At 35.0% G+C, this 16,194-nt stretch overlaps 2 protein-coding genes across 3 annotated transcripts; one reads left to right on the plus strand and one right to left on the minus strand.

The window, feature by feature from the left end:
• Positions 1 to 1,715: 1,715 nt before the first annotated feature.
• LOC147484755 (protein HSH49-like) lies at positions 1,716 to 3,809 on the plus strand. Of its 2 annotated transcripts, none has more exons than XM_086578068.1 (4): positions 1,716 to 1,870; positions 2,882 to 3,093; positions 3,181 to 3,235; positions 3,332 to 3,809. In XM_086578068.1, the coding sequence occupies exons 1-4, from the start codon at positions 1,837 to 1,839 to the stop codon at positions 3,436 to 3,438; spliced, it is 408 nt and encodes a 135-aa protein (XP_086434194.1). In that variant the 5' UTR covers positions 1,716 to 1,836; the 3' UTR covers positions 3,439 to 3,809. The 2 variants fall into 2 exon arrangements, with proteins under 2 accessions (XP_086434194.1, XP_086434195.1); XM_086578069.1 differs by having other exon boundaries at positions 2,882 to 3,024.
• A 544-nt stretch (positions 3,810 to 4,353) lies between these two features.
• Positions 4,354 to 5,482, minus strand: LOC147484756 (FBD-associated F-box protein At1g61320-like). Its single transcript, XM_086579808.1, has 3 exons — positions 5,033 to 5,482; positions 4,754 to 4,912; positions 4,354 to 4,665 (listed from the first exon to the last, which is right to left on the minus strand). The coding sequence occupies exons 1-3, from the start codon at positions 5,480 to 5,482 to the stop codon at positions 4,354 to 4,356; spliced, it is 921 nt and encodes a 306-aa protein (XP_086435934.1).
• Positions 5,483 to 16,194: the final 10,712 nt, after the last annotated feature.

A 16,194-nucleotide genomic window follows, 5' to 3' on the forward strand; every position in this document is an offset into this window, starting at 1 on the left:
TCAAGTAAAATAGGATATCCAATTTTTATAGATTTTTTTGTCATTCGCAACAATATCTATTTCCTTGTCAATGAGATTCTCATTGGGTGGTTGGACACTGGACAAGTTGTAATTTTAAGTTCAAAAATTTAGACCCAAACACATAGATTGACCAATAATTTCGGTTTTAAGCAGGATTGACAAATAATTATGGTTTTAGGACAAAAATGGGCTTATATCAGCATCTATTATTAATAATTTCGCTTTCGGGCTGACGTCAGCAAGTTATTTTTTATTAATACCAATTATAACCTTCTCTGATATACATGCAAACACCACTATACATATATGATATGCACTCCATGTGAATATCAATATGCACACACCATTATGCATGTGTATAATACACATGCAAATATCATTATGCATGTGTATATATGCATAATATCTGGCGTAAAAATATTATTACAATTGTGTATATATCACACATGCACACATATATCGGGTGTGTAATAAATATGCAAATACTACTACCACACATGCACACACCATTATGCATGTGTCCAACTAAACATGCAAACACCAATATGCATGTATAATATGCACTGCATGTGTCCAACAAACATATTAGTTTTAGTGCTCAGGCATTATTGCCGTCATTTTGTCGTTGATTGTCATCACTTTCTTCACCATTATCGTCTTCTTCTTCATGCTCATCATCAGTTTCATAATTCATAACTTCTCTTGACGTGTCATCATTATTCAAAACACTATGTGCATGACAATAATCATCATTCGGAGCACACTTCAACTCTGCACAGTGAGTTATTTCTCCACTATTATAGCAACATCGTAGACTCGGATCTATGTCTTCTTCATTTTGTTCTCTAGAAATTTTGGGTTTCAACTTCCTCCGACGATACATCTACACCAACAAACAATAATACGATACAAATGATTGAAAACTTCTCGAAAATTAATCAACTTTTTTAATGTAATAACCCTAAAAAATTTGTGATACTTCATTCGCTAATTCCACACAAATACAACACACATGCAAATAAATTTATGCATGCGTATTAGAACATGCAAACAACTTTATGCACGTAAATTCGTTGCTCAAATTAGTTGTAAATAAAAATAAAAATTTAATAACAACATGTCAATTACATACATATTTACATACAATAAAAATATAGATAAGATAAATCGTAAAAGCTAGGGTTTTACCTTTAATGGTAATTCATCTTTTTCATTGTATGCATTTTCATTTCTTCCCAAATCTTCATCATTATGTTGATCCGAACTTCTCATTCTCAAATAATTGTTAGAAATTAAGGCTTTCAAATTTCTTAAATTAACAAAGGTGGATGGTGAGATGATGTTCTAATAAAAATCTACAAAACTAACAATGGTGGCTTTTGAACTTTCATTCACTGAAGAAGAAACAAAAGAGTTTCCAACTGGTTCAAAAGAGGTTCAAAAGCAATAAAGGGTAATACCGTCTTTGCAACCGGTTTGTCCTGGAGCTTTAATTATTTGGGGAACCAAACTAGAAGCGAAATTAAAAAGCAATTTTGTCCTGCAGGCCCGTTTTCTGTTTTAAGTTTTGTGAATGGGAACTGCTGAATTGCCCATGGATAGTATTGAGTTAGGCCCAAGAAAGAAGGACTGCGGACTCCTGATGGAATTTGGATATAACTTAAGCCCAAGACTTATAACGTTCCTCACTCTTTCCCTCCATTTACAAAAAAAAAAGAAAAAAAGAAGCTGTGTTATCGTTTCACACATCACAATTTTTCTCCAGTTTCGTTTTTCAAGAAAATTCAACACCAAATTTTCTGATAACCATTAAAAATGAAAGGAGACCAGAATTGCATGGTATATATTGGTAAGAGTTTCATTTCCTCTTTTCTTGTATTCATCATCCTTAGTGGTTAGTGTTAATCTTTATAGTTTATAGCTTCATGTTGATGTTGATCAATGATCATTATGACTATCTGTGATTCTTGATACTTTTTATCATGTTAATATCGAGCATTAGATACTTGTACGAGTCATTTATTATGATTTCTTGATTTCGTTTCTGTTTTAGATTAAAATCTTGATACGATTTCCATCGTTATTATGATGTGAGTGACGATTTTTTGGCAAATGTTTTTCAGTTTCAAGACAATAATTCCACCCATATTGACATGTTAATCAGCACACCACCTTGCTACATGCCTACATGCATATCTATCTGATTAAGTTTTCAGTCCTGCATAATGTCTTTTGAAACTATGTTGCCAGGATCAGGTTGAACAACTAATCTCAAGATTCTCTCATCCCACAAATGGTGATTGGGAATTCACTTGTGTATAACGTCAATTCTATGATTCAAACCTCTTCATATCAAATACATGGTAGCAGCAAGGATTTCTTACCCAAAAAAAAAAAAAAAAAAAAATCTTTGAAATTCCTCTGTTCTTGATTTTTTTTCCCTCTTTTTAAGACTGATCATACGCTTCTGTATTGCTATGTTCATCGCCATCATCGCTAGATTCTCACACCATATCTTCTCTAAACATTACATTTAAAGGATAAATCTGCCTTTTAAGTTCTGCTGGTAGGTTCCTGTTGTTATAATTTTAACTCCTACGGATGAATTCATTGTTAGCTTGGTGTACTTCTGCTTTCATTTCCTGATCTGCCAAAGAAATGTTGCACAGTACATATCTTCTGCATTCTCCTTGTCCAGTAGTCTCTAACATTGCTAGAAATTATTTAATGATTTTCGGACTCTGTATGATAAATTAGCCTTCCAAGATGCTAGATGCTAATCATGCTATTCTCTTCGTCGTATCACTAATGTGATAATTGTTTGATCTAAAAGTTTACTTTGCCTTTATGCCTTCTACAGGTAACATAGATGACCATGTGCCAGAGAAAGTTCTGTACGAAATTCTTATCCAGGCTGGTCCTATACTCGACTTCAGCTTTCCTGTCAATCAGCAGACAAAGAAGTCGAAAGGATATGCTTTTGTTGCATATAAGAGCTCTGAGGTTGCAGATTATGCTGTTAGGCTATTCTATAATACTGTCGTTCTATATGGAAAGTGTCTAAAATTTGAAGTACGTCGTTAATTGTTTCAGAAATTTCTCTGTAATATTTTGTTGCGTTAATTTCAAATATCATCTGATCAAGTTTTTCATTTACAGCTCAATAAAAACACAATGGCCTTGTCTGAATCACCTATCCTTCCTCTGACTGAAGGTATAATAACCTCTTTTGATGCAATTAACTACAAAAGGCAATGCATTAAGGAATGACAATATGTGAAATATCAACTCTGGATGTTTTCTTTTTCAGATATGGAGGCTAATTTTACAATGAAGGATATCCGAGATACATTAGCCGAGATTGAACTGTTGCTAAAGAAAGCAAGGCGTATGCTGCAAATGCTGATGCAGAGATAAACATGATACAGAGTAGAGTTTCAGATGAATGGAGTACCCTCACGCTTCTCAAACATGAAATTTATGGTATATACTTCTATAGTTATAGGTCTCTACATCAGTTTTAGATAGCTATTTGACTAGCCAATACCACCTGATGAAGTAAGTCAGTTCTTCCTCAATATAGTTAAACATGTAAGTTGACAATAGTTAGCAAATACACAGTCGACCTTAATCTTGTTTCTGGGTGTAGTGTGTGTTTTCAGACTATCATGTCTATTGGACCTAGCTCCTTCTGTATCTCATAGTGAGGGAAAATGAAAAAAACAATATGAAATAAAATGATGAAAGCACCACTACATGTAGGTATCAATGCTAAAATGGTTTTGCTCTATGTTTCTTGTAGAGAATAGAGATCCAATTAGAAAAGATGTCTTGTATTGATGATTGGAAGTCATTTTTGCGAGTCTGCTCCCTTGGTTTTTGTCACTGTCTCCTTATTGAATCTTTGATACCTACATGTTGTGCGACCCATCGTCAAGTTAGAATACTAAAGTAATAGGAATACTGCACTCAACTTTTAAAACAAATAAATGTCATGTATCTAAACGTCTAGTTTATATTTAAGATTAACAGAGTTTCAAGTTTAGACTAGTTGAATGGAAAAGGAAAAAAACTAGTGAAAAATCGATGCCAAACAAGATTCAGAATCCAGTGAAGAATCTTTTAGTTTGACCGTGGTAGGTGTTAGCAAAACCAGATTTAAAATGGTCCAATCAATGCCTTTGTTACGCATAACTTGCTAGAGAGAGGCCTTAGTATATACATGACGCGATGCTTCACCTTATAACAAAGGATTGATATAGATGACTCAGTTAGATTTACAAATCGTTCATAATAAAATGCTAGCTAGCGAAGGAAATACGTTTCTTGCCCTCAAAAGTATTTGAGCCGTAGACCATTCTCCATGATAATTTTGGCAGAAGATGATCCTTTAGGTAACCGTTGCAGTAACTCATACTCCCCTGTCGTGCAAGCCATCATCGAGTACAAGAATAACTCTTCAAGAACAATAGCCTTATCGAACAAAACTTTTATGAGCATCATTTCTTCAGCTCGACCTGAGAACCCGTTCAGTCTAACAGTTTTAAGGTTATACAGCAAAAAACCATGACGTAGTCTCCCTTGCACACACTCTTTTTCCATAAATTCAGAAATCCATGCACCATGTAGACAAGGGAACCGAACCTGTAAAACAATCAACAACTTCATTATGAGTACACATAAAAAAAAAAAAGTTTGATAAGAAGATAAAAAAGAAAAAAGCCTCACATACATCAATTGTAACATTCTCCAGCACAGGACAACCACTGAAAAAATTGACGATGGCATATAATGTCAAGTTATCAATTATTTTGCCATCCAACTTAAATTGCTTGAGATTCTTGAAGACAATCGGTTCCCCTCTTTGCAAGTAGCACTCAGCATATATCAACTGCAGCAAGTACAAACAAGAATTAGTCAAATGCAATAATGAGGACAAGGTTTTATACAATACCTCAAACTATTATATTAAGCACGAAGCAGAAATATGCAGATGATTATGGAAACATACCTGAGGGAAATTAGAACCCACTGACAAAAACTGGACATGTGAAAAGCTTACAATAGACGGTCTCAAATCCTTGATAACTTGTTGTACAGGCTGAGTCCCTCTAACAAAACTTGCCAACGAAATATCAACAGTCACTAAGGAGGGAGCATTATCTACAAGCAACTTCTGGAGATAACCACTACATTGAATGTATCGAAGATTAGGAGCATTAGAAATTTCAACATGCTCTATACCCGAAACAGAAAGATTCCGAAGTGAGGGAATAGTCTTAACCTTGAGACACTTAATGAATTTACAGTCTAACAATCCTAACCTTTGAAGACAAGGACAGTTGGAGAGTAGTGAGTAAAGTGTACTGCAATCTTCTACTTTTGCGCGATTTAGATAAAGAATCTTAAGAGTAGGAAATCCCTTGAAATCTGAAGGAGGACTAAATATGCAACTTTTCATCCTCAAAATTTGTATTGATTGGCAAAGCAACAACGACAAAGGAATTTTTAAATATTCATTATGTTCTAACTCGATCGTGACATTGAGTTGTTGAACGTTCCTTTGTGCAGCAAAATCGATCCAAGCCTCAATGTGTTTTGATGGATTTATTTGTAAGTTTAAATTGATATGAAGCCGATGTAATTGTTTCGGCTTGTAAAGATTAATGCACCGGTTGATAGCTGAAACTTCATAGTATCCTTGATAAGAGCTATAGTTATTGGAATTAAAGTGGAAATCTAGATTTGGATTGAAGGTCCATTGATATCTCCATCTTTTAGAGAGCACACTTGTTTTAATAGAATCTCTCATGGATAGAAAAGATAATATATGGTGTTTGATTTCTTCGGGTAATTGACTGATATGGTCCATTGCCATTTTGAGTACTTGGAACTCCACGAACTTAAGAAAAGGTTTTTAAACTTACCAAGAAGAACAATATTTATCTTACCAAAACAGAGAAGAACAATAAGTTGTCTTACCAAGAAGAGGGAACCAACCGCTCTGCAGCTAGAGTACACCACGAATTAGGATTACAATTCGAATTTGTGATCCTTTTATACTAGGCATGATTTGTTAATATTCACACCCGTACAATATCTAAGGGCTCCTTTTTTATGTCTTCTTTTTAAAAGGGTTAACGAATATTACCCCCTACTAGACGAGCCAATTAAGATTTTCCCCCACTAGAAAATTAGGGTCTCCCCCCATACACACAAAAAAAACACGGTCAACCTAAGTTGACTTTTTTTTTTGTGTGTACTTAGGAGAGAGATCCTAATTTCCCCATCTAGTAAGGGGGAGATCCTAATTGGCTCATCTAGTGGGTGGGGTGGTAATACTAGTTAACCCTTCTTTTTATGTTAAATGAAAATTAAAAATTATTTTGTTGATAAATAGTTGAATTACATAGAGGTACAAACAGGGGCGGACCCAGCATTTCAACTCTCTCCGGGCTAAATAACGATAGCCAGAGTCTTAAACACAAAAAATAATAGATACATTCCAAAAAAACAACTGAAACACCAGAATTCACAAGTAGCCAAATATATATACTAATTCATCAAAATATCTGGTCAAGTTTGACTACAAATCTATTTAAAAAGCAAAACTACTTAAACGGCGTAACCCCAGATCACGTACCAAAGAACTAGTAACACCGGTTTTGCTAGATTCAATCCCTTGAAATTTGGGACAAACTTGTTTAATGGGTTCAATCCCTTGAGGATTGGGACAAAGTTGTTCAATAGGCTCAACTCTTTGGAGCTTTGAACGACCTTGATCATCTTTTTCAATAGTTCTAGCAACATTAGATGTCTCGGTTTCTTTTGGTTAAAAGAATGAATCTATCTTTTGCACTCCATTTGACATTTTAGACCTCTTAAACATTAAAATAAAAAAGTAAATAAACTCACACATTTATCTATAAACTCACACACTTCGATTCTAACAAGCACCAAAATTCAAATCTAAATAAGAAAAACAGTATATCTCGAACGACGACACATTAACACATAACATACAAAATTTCACAACCAGCGAACCATATCAACATTTCAATTTTCACATATCTAAAACCTACATTCCACCAAATCAAACAATGCAATTTTAAAAAAATAGCCAAAATCATTTCTTTCCACAATTTCACAAATCCACAGTAAGCAAACTAGCTTACACTAAAAAAACTCACCTCTTAAAACTTTATGCTTCTTCCTCAGTTAACTGACAACCAAACAAATAAACAACACTTTACTAATCTTATCAAATGGCTGCAAATAATCAAAACCAAAAACCAATTAACCATCAACATTTCATATTTTAAAAAACAAATGAAAAAAAATAAAAATAACATATATAATAAATTACCCGAGGAGAACGAATAGTAGAATGAGTGAAGAACGTGGATTATAATTAAGCAATTAGAATTATTAGTGAGGAATGAAGAATCAAGAGATATCGTCGGGTTGTTCGTTTGTTTATCGACTGTATTTCTATTCTTTTGTTTGTCGCTAGTTTCTTCTGTTTATCGTTGGGCTGGGCTTTAGATACATTGTACATACTAATTTTTTTTTTTACCCAAATGGACCTGGGCTGAAGCCTGGTGCAGCCCTCTCCTAGGTCCGCCCCTAGGTACAAAGAGGAGAAGCGCAAATTAAAAGAGCATGTACTATCCGTATACTCTGAAAAAGGCCCAAAATATCTCTGAGATTTCCGAGATATCGCCGATATATCTTGTTTTTTTGGGTACACGAGATGGAAATATTCGATATATCTCCACCGAATATTGAACCTTGTTTTTGCCGATATATATCACAATTTTTTATTTTTGATATATCGATATAAATTGTTGACTTTGACCGATTTTTATTAATATATCAACAATATTTCCGATATAATCGATGATATTTCCAATATAAATTACAATACTTTTGATATATCGATATACAAAACAAAATTTTGACTGGTCAACAAAAAAAATAAACAAGAAATAAGCCAAAAGGCCCTAATTCTAGTTTTTATCACTAATAAAACCAGCCGGATTTACAAATCATTGGTTAGGACAAGTTAGACGTCATAATCACTAATAAAACTGGTTTTTGGTTTTTAATCATTCAAAAGGACAAGTCCATGTGACTTGACTTTTTTTTAATCCAATTATACCCTTCTATGTTTCGTAGTATATAAGTCATTCATTTGAACTAGAAACAGAAAAATTGGAAAAACCATCGAGCGAAGCAAAAAGGAAACACAAGATTGATCATTTTCGATTGAAGATTAAAGCTGAATCTAGAGATTCTACATTTCATTTGATTCGATTTGAAGGTTTGTCTCAACTTTATTATTCAAATCGAAATTGATTCGATTCGATGTTTGTTTTAATTCATTTTATTTGTTTGTTGAATTAGAAGGTTTTTTTACTGTTTGTTTTTGTTAACTATCTTATTATTAATATGTTTATTTTGATTCGATTCGATGTTTTTTTTGTTCAATTCATCATGGATCTAACTTTTTGAGTATGCACTACCAACTGTGCATACCACATTTTTTTAATGATGTGGTTGGTTGATTTTGCAGTGCTATGGATTTAGTGTGGTGGGTGTTTTTTGTTATAAAGGTGGTTCGTTGCACATTCGTATTGGGTTGGAAACTTGTTTGGATGATCTTAAACGTGAATTGAGTGACAAGTGGTATGATTTGGGTTCGAATTCCTTTCATTTGTCTTTTTTCCGCGATGGCAATGACAACATGATTGAGACCGATGCAGAGATACATTCTTTGGCATGTTATTGCTTTGCGAAGAAAGAGTTAACTGTGGAGGTTAAAGTTGCTTGTAGCGTGCTTACTCTTGGTTGTAGTGTTCCTGCTCTTGCTTGTAGTAGTTATGCTCCAGGTGAATCTAGTAGCTCAAATTCGTTGGTGGTTGGTGCTTGTGGGAATGACGAGTATAAGACAATTGCTTGGGTGTATAATTTCAGTGGGGGTGTTGGGCAGAGGTTTGAATTAGGTGTGGCTGAATTTCGTTTGAAAGTTCTCGAGTTTTCTATTGCCACTGGATATAAGTATAAGTTCACTAAGAATGACGAGTGTAGAGTTACAGCTATTTGTGGGAAGTGATTGGAGACAAATTGTTTATGGTTAATCCATACCTCGGATAATTTTGGTGCATTTGCAATTAGGAAAATAAATCCTATTCATACTTGCGGGTTTGCGTGTAAAGACTATAATAATCCTCCAATGACTAGTAATCTTGTGAAGAGTTTGATTATGGATTCTGTAAGTGATACACCTTCAATATTGGTGAGGACGATAATTCATTACTTTAAAAAGGAGTATGGGTTGACTGTGAAGAAACATGTTGCCTATATGGGGAAACAATTGGCTTTAAAAGAGTTATATGGTGAGGAATGTATTTCTTACCACCAGTTGGTCTGGTATACAGAGGAGTTGACGAGAAGACACCCTGGAAATTGTGTTGATCTACAAATAAATAAAGAGACATGTAAGTTTGAGAAGGGTATTCATAGCCTTTGAGGCTTGCATTCATGGACTCAAGTATTGTCGTCCTATGGTGTATTTAGACGGAACATTCCTGAGTACAAAGTACAAAGGTTGCTTGATGGTGGCAACTGCGAAGAACGGCGATCAAGGTCAACATTTGCTATTTTAGTTCAATTGTTTTCCTTCTTGTTTACTGTCTGGGGTAAGGTATGCACATATGTCTGTGCACACCTTAACATTTTACTGTAAAAGTTGATACTGTGTTCTTTTATTTATTTAGGTTTATATCGTCTGGCCATGGGTGTAGTTGATGGTGAAGATGAGGCTAACTGGTATTGGTTTCTTGATAAGTTTAAAGGGGCTTTTGGATACTAGAGGAGGTATACATTTTTAAGCAATCGACACCATGGGTTGCTTGTTAACATTCCACTAGTTTTCCTAGGTTCGTATCATAGCTTCTGTCTTTGGCACTTGAAGAACAACTTGAGAGCTGCTTTGTCAAAGACTGATTCAGTTAGTAGACACTTAGTCAAGTTATTCTCCGATTGTGCATATGCTCCCACACACGACAAGTTTCAAGAGAAAATGATTAAGCTCCGGACAATTGGTGGTGATCAAGTGGATAGATTTTTAGCTAGAGTTCCTTTGGAGAACTGGGCAAATTCATGTTTTCGCGGTTCAAGATATGGGGAGATGTGCTCTTCACTAGCAGAGTGTTTCAATAGTTGGGTAAAAGACGAGCGTTTTCTCCCCATCACCTCCATGTTAGATCAAATTAGAAAGAAAATAATGAGTATGGCGACTGAACGAAGGAAGGATTCTAAGGGTTGGGCTACCATTCTTTGTCCTCAAATGGAACTGAAGTTAGCCGAGAGGATTGAGAAAGCACGGTCTTTGGATGTGATAAGGTTTGATGATTATGTGTTCCAAGTGATATCCAAGAATAGTGAGTATCGTGTTGACTTGATATCTAGATATTGCACTTGTAATAATTGGAAGATAGACGGTTTCCCTTGTATTCATGCAATTGCATCCATCTTGTGCAGTGGGGAATTTGTTTATGGCTATATTGATATTGCTTTCCACACCTCGTCATTTTATAATTGCTACTCTCACGGTATTAGTGCTATAGATAACCATGAAATGCCAAAGAAGATCCCCGACTTCTTTCAAGTGCTGCCACCAGATGTCAAGAGGGGTCCTGGCAGACCATGTTCTAAGAGAATTAAGAATACGGGTGCAATGTGCAACAAGCGTCATAAGTGCCGAAAATGTCATTCGACGGACCACCACAATCGCAAGACTTGCACTAGGGAAAAGAATGAAGACCAAAGGAATGAGGGGCAGTGGAATGAGGGGGAAAGGAGTGAGGCATTCTGATGTTGCAATTTTTTTTTTCCAATGTCAGTAAACATAGAGGAAGTTGCACATACATTCAAGTAAACATACATGATTCTCTATTGGATATTTTGTCAGAATTTAATAAAAGTTTATTTTAGTTTGTTGGTTCCATTTTTTTGTTTACGTATCTATCTTAGAATTTCATCTCCTGTCAGTCCATATTATTTTTGTATGTGAGAGGGTATGCGCAGTTTTCAGTGCACACTTGAAGGGGTATGCATGGACTTTAGTGCATACCCTCTTTTGGGTGTGCACTGATAGTTTTTGCCTTTTGGTGGTGGTAGTTCATCAACAAAAACTAATTGTCAACTACCACAATACATACACACAACCATCTCAAGCTGCATTGAAGCAAATCCATGAGGAGAGACAAGTAGTGTGGTTGAAACATTACCAGTTAATTCAGAAACAATGTATCCTCGTGACCGACATGGTATGCACCGAGATTTTTTTTTGTTTGTTTTGTACAAAACCACAACATGTAGACTTGGTTAATGCACAATTAATACTTATACTATATTCAATTGCATGAATTAAATTCATTAAAAGAAAAATATATAATGGAAACTAAAGATTGTAACATTCATTAAAAAAAGTACTTGTTTTCAACTTAAATTCATTATCCAACAAAAACATACATCAGTGGCACTTGAAAGTTGCAACTAACAATTTCATCCATTCGGCCAACATACATTTCCACAATCAAATTCACGTGTTCATTATCAAATTTCGCTTTACATTTTTGTTCTTTTTTTCTTTTCTTCATTTCTTCTTCTTCCACTCTTTCAACCTCCGACAAGAGTTGTTCCTCAAACTCTTTATTACAATAGGATTCCATTGTCTGTTGTGATAGCAAATTCCAGCTTCTTGGAGGGTCATTGAGTAAGTGGACTGCAAAGTCACCTCGCATCCAAAGTGCGTCTTCTCGGGTGAATTCTTTGAAATGATTAGGCTTACCTTTCACTACATATTCCATCAACATGCATACATACAATCCACAATCAGTCCTGCATTGCATTATAGAGAAAAAAATGTTATAATTTATAACAAAATAATAGTCAAAGAATGGTTTTCAAAAGATGCTAATTTCATGGATTATGAAAGTACTTACGCTGTTTCTTATTGAGGACAATCACCAGTGGCTATTTTATTTTCTTTAATGAGCTGAGCCATCACATTCCCCTCCCTTTGAATACGCTCATTAATGGTTTCTATTAGTTTCCCTTTCTGTTTTGCAACAAGTAATTTTGTTAGTTTTCAAACAATATGCTAGCGTTGTATATAGATGACAAGTCAAATTAATTGTTTCTTTTCGCATGTGTTTTGTAACTTACCAGCACTCTTGCAACTTTTCTTGTTTTGTTGTCTATGGCACCTGTCCTAGCAGAGTAAAAAATACTCCATTCACCTGATGCTCCTCTTGAGAATTCTAGGAGTAGCATTGTCCAATGGTTGTCAACATTTAATGGGATGCTAATGTAATCGACATCAAGCTCGATGGTGGTAATTATTTGCTTTAGATTGCTCTCTCCACCATTTTCTAGACTTTGCTGCTAAAGACATGTATATATGCATTATAATCATAATCAGATTGTGTTAAACCAAGTATGTTGTAAAATTTTAAAACAAAGTTTGGAGTCATTACCAAGGTGAGAGCAGATAAGATGCATGCCTCTGATTTTTCATCCACCTCTTTTTCAAGTTGCACTTTCCACCAATCAATTATTTGATATAATTAGTTTCAAGTTATAAAATATAAGTTACAATTGATACTATAATTTATTAGATGACTGTGCATCTTGTAGTATGCACTGATAACTGTGCATACCATGCTTTTTTCAACTCAGAAGAAAATAACAATCTGTAGTATGCACTGATAACTGTGCATACCAAGATTTTCTTTCAACTTTACCAAATGTAATACTCTAGCCTTATAAATACTCGATCTTCAATCATAAACAACTAGTATGTACATATAATATATAATTGACTTAAAACAACACAATCTTTCGAAATATTACTTGATAATCGATATCTTTCTCAAATAGGAGATCTACAATAAGGGACCCTGATATGAGCAAATCATCATTTTGCTATGTTGTAGTTCTGCAAAAGAATTAAAATTATGGAAATAAATACAAGCTAAAACAATAATAAGTTTTTGTTCATTTTAAGAATAAGAAAGTTGTAAAAGTTAGAGTATTTTAAGACTTACCCTTTTTCTCCATATTGGAAGAAATCCTTCACTGCCTTTTGTTGTCACTCTTCGAATTTAGGTAATATTTGGTTTCCCTCCAGCTTTGGTAGTGGCTCTCTGTCCCGATTATCGTCATCTGCTATTTTTCCTTTTGAATTTTTTGTTCTCTTTTTGCGATAATACATGATGTAGTATGGGTTCTTCATTGCTGCATTTCGTTTTTTACTTTTTATTCTCATTACAAATGAGTTGGGCACAATTTTTTTACTCTCATTTCCTCCTTTTTGAGCTTGTTCTTCCTTCGCAGCTTCATTAGCTTCCTCTTCATTTCTTTCATCAGTTTGTTGGATCAACTGCTTCACCATTTGTGAAACTATTTTCACATTTTTGCCATCATTTCCTTGTTTTTATTTTTCATTTTCAGCTTGTTCTGACTCTAGAAGCAACATAGGTCTGTCGTCTATTGCAAATCCCAATCCTCCACCTTCTTCCTCAAATTCTTGCTCATAGGATTTTATTTTTTCTTTCATTACATCCCTTTCAATCTCTAAAGTCTTTACCAATGACTTGTACCTTTGGATTTCTTCCTTCAAAACCTCATTTTTAACCTCCAATGCATGGATTCTATTTGACTCCCCGTCACTGATTTTTCTTTTCAGCTCGTTGTTTTCTTTCTCTAAGAGCTCAATCTCTCTCATAACTGCCTGAGTGTTATCAATCACCTCCAATGCATGGATTCTATTTGACTCCCCCTCATTGATTTTTCTTTTCAGCTCGTTGTTTTCTTTCTCTAAGAGCTCAACCTCTCTTATAACTGCCTGAGTGTTATCAACCACCTCCAATGCATGGATTCTATTCAACTCCCCCTCACTGATTTTTCTTTTCAGCTCGTTGTTTTCTCTCTCTAAGAGCTCAACCTCTCTCATAACGCCTGAGTGTTATCAACCACCTCCAATGCATGGATTCTATTCAACTCCCCCTAACTGATTTTTCTTTTCAGCTCATTGTTTTCTTTTTCTAAGAGCTCAACCTCTCTCATAACTGCCTGAGTGTTATCAACCACCTCCAATGCATGGATTTTATTCAACTCCCCCTCACTGATTTTTCTTTTCAGCTCGTTGTTTTCTTTCTCTAAGAGCTCAACCTCTCTCATAACTGCCTGAGTGTTATCAACCACCTCCAATGCATGGATTCTATTCGACTCCCCCTTAATGAGTTTTCTTTTTAGCTCATTATTTTCTCTCTCTAAGAGCTCAATCTCTCTCATAACTGCTCGAGTGTTATCAACATCTTCAAACACTTCACTTTGTTCTCCTCCATCCTTTTCATACTGCTTTACTTTCAACAATAACTGCTCAGTTTTAGATTTTCCCACCAATTGAACAATAACCTGTAACACGATTTACATTAATTAGTGAAAACTAATAATCCTTATGGTATGCATAGATGACAAGCAGTAACTTAGTAGTGTGCACAAATGTCAAGTGCATACTCTTGCGGTATGCACAAAAGTCGGTGCATACCACTGGATTACCCTAAAATAAATAGTAACTTATGGGGTGGTGTGTGTGCACAGATGTATGTGCATGCCCGAAAGTCTTTGAAAACTAAACAAGCAAGTATTTAAGTGGCTTATAAGCAAAAGGGTTAGTTGTGATAAAATAATTGCAATACGTACCTTGTCTCCCTCCAATGAGTTTAGAGGGAACTTTTTCAAAGCCTTATCTAGTATGTGCAGATCCCACCTTGCACAACTCGGCGTTACCTCTTCTTGGCCTTTAACTTTCCCTACTAGTTTGGTGTGCTCTCACAGCCAAAACTGTAATGTCCACAACAAAAACTAAATTAGCAAATGAAGTAAACACAAAATATGTTGCAAGGAGTATATAAACAGAAGAAACTAAATTTTGTTTTTACCAAAAGTAGTAAAGTACATCCACTAAATGCCCTCTGCACATTATACTCATTTACCACTTGATGCTTCAATTCCTCCAAAACTGCTCGTGCCCAACAAAACTTGTTCATAATTCTAAAATCTTCCACACACTCAACTAAGTATTTGGAGACCCTATAGCTTGAATTAGCGAAGAGGATGGTAGTAATAACATATAAGGAAACAAGCCTAGCAAAGTCATCATGCCTATGTGCATCTGTGCTCACCAATGTTTGTTTAATGCCTGCTAGAATGTGTTTGGATTTTACTTCTTTTACTCCACGAAAATACTTTAACATGAACCTCGACTGCATGTTTGTCTTCAAGTGTTGATGATTACAACTCGGCTCTAGGAATCTCTGTCCTTGAGGCAGCCCAAGAATCAAAATTGTATCCTTTAAAGTCAAACTAATCTTCTTTCCTCCAATATCAAATGCATCATCATCTAGGGTGTAGGTTCTAAGGATACTAAATATCTGTTAGGAGGACTTTTAAGTACTTCCTTTGACAATTTTTCCACTGTAGAATGCGGTAAAGATATTCCAAAATGGCGTTTCTCCATTAACATCACGTATTCCTCTGTAATCTGTGGCCTATTTTCTTCAATTAGTTTATACATCCATTTGAAACTGCTTCTGCATTGTGGCGGCTTTGCCTTAGGCTTTTTCTTCTCGAGCACCAAAACTTCTTCCTCTTTTTCTGTTCTCTTATTCCTTTTGTTGCGAACCGGTTTTGTCTTCTTCCTATTGTTGCCACTAGATTCCATCTTCTTCCTTTTGTTCTTTAACTTCTCCATCATGTTTTTCCTTTTAAGTTCCTACATAAGTATTGAAGAAGCATTTATTTAAAAATTGTAAGCAAAACAATATTATAAATCTGATGTATGCACTCATAAATGTGCATATATACCATGATTTTTTCAACTGAGCAAAATAACAATACAAATCTATAGTATGCACTGATAACTGTGCATACTATGAATTTTTTAACTGAGCAAAATAGCAATGCAAATCTATGGTATGCACTGATAACTATGCATACCGTAAAATTTTCAACTGAACAAAATAACAATACAAATCTATATAGAACACATGCAGATTTGGTGCGCACGGTTGTTAGTGCATACCAAAATTCGGGTGTTCA

The sequence above is a fragment of the Coptis chinensis genome, chromosome 8, assembly GCF_015680905.1.
Source record: "Coptis chinensis isolate HL-2020 chromosome 8, ASM1568090v1, whole genome shotgun sequence".
Classification (NCBI taxonomy): domain Eukaryota; kingdom Viridiplantae; phylum Streptophyta; class Magnoliopsida; order Ranunculales; family Ranunculaceae; genus Coptis; species Coptis chinensis.